The following is a 5,555-nucleotide window of genomic DNA, read 5'->3' on the forward strand; positions in this document are numbered from 1 at the left end:
CAGGGGTCGGCAACCTTTTGAGTCGGAAGAGCCAAAATTACAATTTACAAAATTTCAAAGTTTTTAAAGAGCCACAAAATTTTTTCTTGCCAACAATAAATAGTACTCGCATAAATAAAGTTTTTTGATAAAAACTAATCTATTTATTTATAAGAAAAAATATCTATTTATTCATATATAAGTAGTATTTTTCACAACAAATTAGATAATAGAAACATCCGACGACGGCGTCATTCGAGAGCTTCAGACGGACTGACGACAGTGACGACGCGTGTCACAGGGGAGGGGTGCAGTGAAAAGCGAGTACAAGTGGCTGAGAGAAAGAATCAGTACCTAATCCTCATTAATCGATTCAGAACGATTTTTAAATTTTTTTTTTGATAAAATAAATATTTGTGTATGGAACTAGAGCCGCAACTTCACATCCAAAGAGCCGCATGTGGCTCGCGAGCTGCAGGTTGCCGACCCCTGCCTTACACCTTAAAATATCCTGATGATATAAGAATTAGTATTGTTTTTTTAAAAGTATTAATTGGAAAATTTTGTTCTTGTAAAAAGTACCAACATACAGTACATAACTAGTAATCAAATTTGAATTAAATATGATTATTTTGATTTATATCTGTATATTTAAATTCATGTATTTAATTTTATGTTGGACTAAACTGATTAATTATTTAAATTAACTCATTCTACTCTTAATATATTTTGAAAATACTTTTATTGTGAAATTACTTTTAAAAATTTCAATAAAAAGTAATGACTATAATTTTGAAAATAAACACTAATAATACTATTAATATCACTAAAATATATATTTTTTACAATTAATTATGAAATTATTAAAATTATCTTACCACAAGAGCAACATATAAAACAATTAGTATGGTATAGATTTCCCATAGCTTGACATGCTTGACCAACACCAGTTACTTTTTCTCCACAAGTATGACAAATACCTAAAAATTGTATTAATAGATTGTTATTATATTGATAAAACAATAAGATCAAAATTAACATTATAAACAAGGCAAAGAATTACAGTAGTGTCAACCTTGGGGATGAAAGTGTAGGTGAGCCTACCAGTGGTGTCACAGTCCCAGCTGTATTGCCAGAGAATGAAGATTTNTTTTTATATACATAATGAGAATATACTCTTTAAGAGTTCTAAAAGCTGAGGAGCAGCAAACCAATGAACTGTTTCAAAACTTGGAAATTGATATTTGTCAGGTGTTTTTATTCTTCGTTCCAATTCATATATTCTGAAACAAACATTTTAAAAACAATGTTATTTAAGTCAAAAATTATTACTTTGAAGGAAATAAATTTTGATAAATAATTTCTAGTATTGCATTTTATTGAACCATTCCCAATACACAGTGTTGATCACAGTGCTATCTCTTTTCTTGTCCTAAAGAGAATTCTTCATTGTACAGACCCATATCTTTGTCCACAGCTACAGTGAAAATCTTTGAACTCTGTATTTATGAATTTTACACTTACCATCTAGTTGCAACTAGACTAAATTCTATTCAACACTGTGGCATAGAGCTTCAATTTATTGTTACCAATTTAGTTTCTATTTAAGATGAAATAGTTATGAATTCTGAGAAAAACCTACCTACATTGTATACAGTCGACCCCCCTATAAGATCATTGATTTTTCCGTTTTATCTGAATTACATGTTGTACGAGTCACTTAGATTTTACAAATATGTGAGCCGTTCACAGCCCGGCACACGCATTTGTAAAATCTAAGTGACTCGTACAACATGTAATTCAGATAAAACGGAAAAATCAATGATCTTATAGGGGGGTCGACTGTATATTGACAATGCTAGGACATTCAATTCAGTTATACTTTCCTTCTTATTAGACTTTTTAAAAAACAATTTTAAAGTTCATCCTACTACACAGCTTGGTTAAATAATTATTTTTTACTATGTTACTGCAAAGTTAAACTATAAAACTTTTCTTTTTGCAATTTCTCATTAGCGTATGAATTTCTCACGTATCTGTCTGAAGTAACCTTCTTTTTATTGCTTATTTAGATCTTGCAATTCCTAGTGTTTATTCTAAAATTATAGCTTATACTGACAAACTAAAAATCATCAACTCTGATTCTGAAATTCTACAGGCTTATCTCAATACTATAGTTGCTCCCTCAAGTCTTTCAACCTTAAAATTAATTTATCAAAAAGAGTATGTGCTATTCAGTTTTAAGAAGTCAAAATCATTGCACCTTTTACATTTGTGGGCAGCAGATTAATTATGTTTATTCTTACAGTGACCGGAAAGAGATTTTGATGAGGAATTGACATTTAAACAGCATGCTGATAAACTAGTGAAAAATTTAGCTATCAGAAAGGGAATCTTGCAACATCACTGTAACTTGATTTCTTCATTCAATTTTGGAATGTGTCTTCACTAATTTTCAATACCTGGTCAACTGTTGTCTGCCAAGCAGCTCAATTACTTCTTAACAAGATTTTAAATGCATTTTGCAAGGTTGATCTTTTGCTTAACAAGTTAGGTCATCTACTTTACACTGACTCAAATAAGGTGGCATAAATAAAATTTGGATTCCTAAAATTCTTTGCATACATTAATTATTTCAAGCAGTTATTATTTTATCAGTATTTTAATGGGTTACTTTCTCCATATAATATTTTTATCCAAGTTCCTCCTAGACCAACTCAAAATTTATCTTGTTTATCATATCCTAATTTCGTATCTAGACATTTGTTCTGTTGTTATACTGTTACAGCAACTTTACATGTAAAGTCCTTTTCATTTTATTGATNCAAACAAGAAGGATGTTTGCAGAAAAACTTATAATTATCTTTATTTCTATAATATTAAAAATTATTATTAATTGAGTAAGAACTACACTAGGAAAATTTTGTCCCTAAGTGAAGTACAGCACTGGCCATTGGCTTGCAATCTCACATTAGATCATGAGGGAGATGCTAAATTAAAGCAACTTGTCACTTACTTCAACAGTAAATTCTTACCTTTGTTTAATACTTCCTTAACTTGCATAATAAAAGTTGTGCAACCTTGCAAGTTATATATGGTCAATTTTTCAAAAAAAAAAAAAAAAAAATGTTAAAAAGATTGATAGGCAAGAATGCTTTAAATAATATGGCATTGCTGCATTTTGAGTATTGGGCAGTGTGTGCTTGTTTGTTTTTATATTTACAACGCAAAATTTTTCAATTGACTTTAACATGGGGAGGATCTTTTATTCCATTACTTCCCATTCTAAGTCAAATTTTGCAATTTGACCTCTGTCCAACATGCCATTTTATTACTTCTATTACTGCATAAAATTTTGTTCAAATTCGTCATTACTTTCTAAAGCATGTTTCAGCAATTTTTCAATTCAAGTCACTACCAAGTAAGCTTGCTCATTTCACTCACTGTGCTTCAATTATTAAAATATGTATTTAATATAACTTATTTGTTGTAATATATTAATTTTATTTAATAAAAAGTAAAATACATCTGGATACGAGTCCAATTTTGCTTGCCATGTCCAATCACCAGGAACAACTATTTCCATTGCAGAGACAACCTTTCTTTAGAGGCTATGCCTCTGCACAAATATGTAAAACAGTTTAAAATGTCCACAGGTGACAATCCCAACAAATTTGTATATACACAATAGATCTAAGCATCTAACTATGGGTACAACTTTATTCTATATTATAAAAGAGCTCACGAGGTTTACATGAGACGATAGCACACCTCGTGGCGGAATGCCCAATGCCTCCATCTCAGTTGAGACGTATCTGTTGCGCTACCATAACAAAATTAAAGTCACGACAGATAGAACCGTTATACTCGACCACTAGTACATAGACTTACGAGAGCTCTTAGATATCATAGTACTTACCAGACTTTTTACAATAACGTAACCTACGATGTGCTTTGTGAATACGACCCTTTTTGCATCTGGCAACTTATATGAATTTCGTCGTAAGTTACCATACGAAGTGTTTATGAATCAGGGCCGAGATTTCAAGACACTTACGTTGTGCGCAAAATATGTTGAAATAATTCTCATTTGATTTCTATGGCGGTTGGTAAGAGAGAGATTACTCCATGTCTCAAATAAAATTAAATTTTGAAAGAAAACAAATTAGCATAATGATTGTGATTTTAAAGCTAATTCAACGGTACTCGATGCGAAGGACGATTTAGCATACAACGCAGATGATGATAGCAAGGCGTTTAGCCTAGAAATAGAATTGCTCAGATAGATCCTAGTTTCGGTCACGACCGATTCTCGGGGCTAAGTATAGTATAATAGGCTGCAAGGGGAAGGGCGGATTTAAGCGGTGCTCAGTAGGCAGTTGCATCCTATTCTAAGACTTTTCCCGAGTAAAGCTTCTGGAAGTAAAAACAAAATTGTAAGACATGCTGTATTATTTCCTTTCTGCACCACCCCTTTAAAGATTTCTGGATCCCCTACCGGCAGAGGATATAATGTATGTGAATCTTTCGTGTTAAGCTTCCAATCAGTACAATTGGACAAGAACGTCCACTTAGATTTGGGAGTCGTATGAGCACAAAAGTTATTAATAAATAAGTATTAGCCGCTTATTATCTGTCCGCAGAAACTTTTTTTTTTGGCAACCACGGTTTTGCCAATGTTTTTGGGAGGTAATCCCCACAGTTGGTAAGGGATTCCTGTATATGTTTTAATTATTCGATTCTTTGAGTTATTATTAAAAAAAATTTGGCTTGTCAGTTCCATAGAATAAAACAGACTCGAGTACGCCTCCACTAGAACGGGCAAAGACAAATCAGATTTTTAATATCTCTTAACTATTTAATTTCTCTTTGTCTAAATTAATCCATATAAACAGCGAATACGTAAAATGTTTATATCAAAAACACTTTTTCAGACACTTTGAGTAAGTATAACAAAAATAAATCAAGGTACTTTGAAACCGTGCTAGTAGTTATTAGTAGTAATTCAAACACAAATTATTATCGTATTTATTTTCAGGCACTTGGCAATTTTTATCATCAAGTTTTTATTTAGTTGATACGTGTTGATATTACACACGTTTCGGGCATTTATTGCCCCTCTTCAGCCAACTTTTTTAATTTACGAGTTATCAAGATATTAAAAACCACAGGTTTCATCGCTTATGCTTACTGGTTGTTATGGAATTACAAAAATTTCTTGGCTCTTAACACACTTTAATCTAAGAAAACATACGGTTTATATTATCTAAAATATTTTAAAACCTTATTTTTTATGGATTTACATGACAAAATTACAATGAAGTACGTACCTAATTATTTGTTTTTCATTGTTATAAAATCTAAACACTTTAAAATTTTTCTTTATACATTTACAACAATACTAAAATTGACATATTTGTCTTTCAAAATCATGCAATTTCCTCTTTTTGCAAACCATTGGGATGACCTCTCCTCCCCCTCTTCTTTCCCCCAGTTAAGCGTACCACTGGTTACTATAGTCATATGACTAGCAGGCCACCTTGTGGCAGTATTACTTTTTACATGAAATATCTTTT

At 31.5% G+C, this 5,555-nt stretch overlaps 1 protein-coding gene across 1 annotated transcript in view; it reads right to left on the bottom strand.

Annotated features, from left to right (window-relative positions):
- The window catches only part of LOC111630437 (LIM domain-containing protein jub-like), a 25,780-nt gene extending 24,818 nt beyond the window's left edge, over positions 1-962 (bottom strand). Inside the window, exon 1 of the mRNA XM_023374539.1 lies at positions 858-962. Within this exon, the coding sequence (XP_023230307.1) occupies positions 858-903 (46 nt within the window). The 5' untranslated portion in view covers positions 904-962. The remainder of the gene's footprint in view (positions 1-857) is intronic.
- Between the last annotated feature and the right edge of the window lie 4,593 nt (positions 963-5,555).

The sequence above is a fragment of the Centruroides sculpturatus genome, unplaced genomic scaffold (genome assembly GCF_000671375.1).
Source record: "Centruroides sculpturatus isolate CEXI.00-Female unplaced genomic scaffold, Cexi_2.0 scaffold383, whole genome shotgun sequence".
Classification (NCBI taxonomy): Eukaryota; Metazoa; Arthropoda; class Arachnida; order Scorpiones; family Buthidae; genus Centruroides; species Centruroides sculpturatus.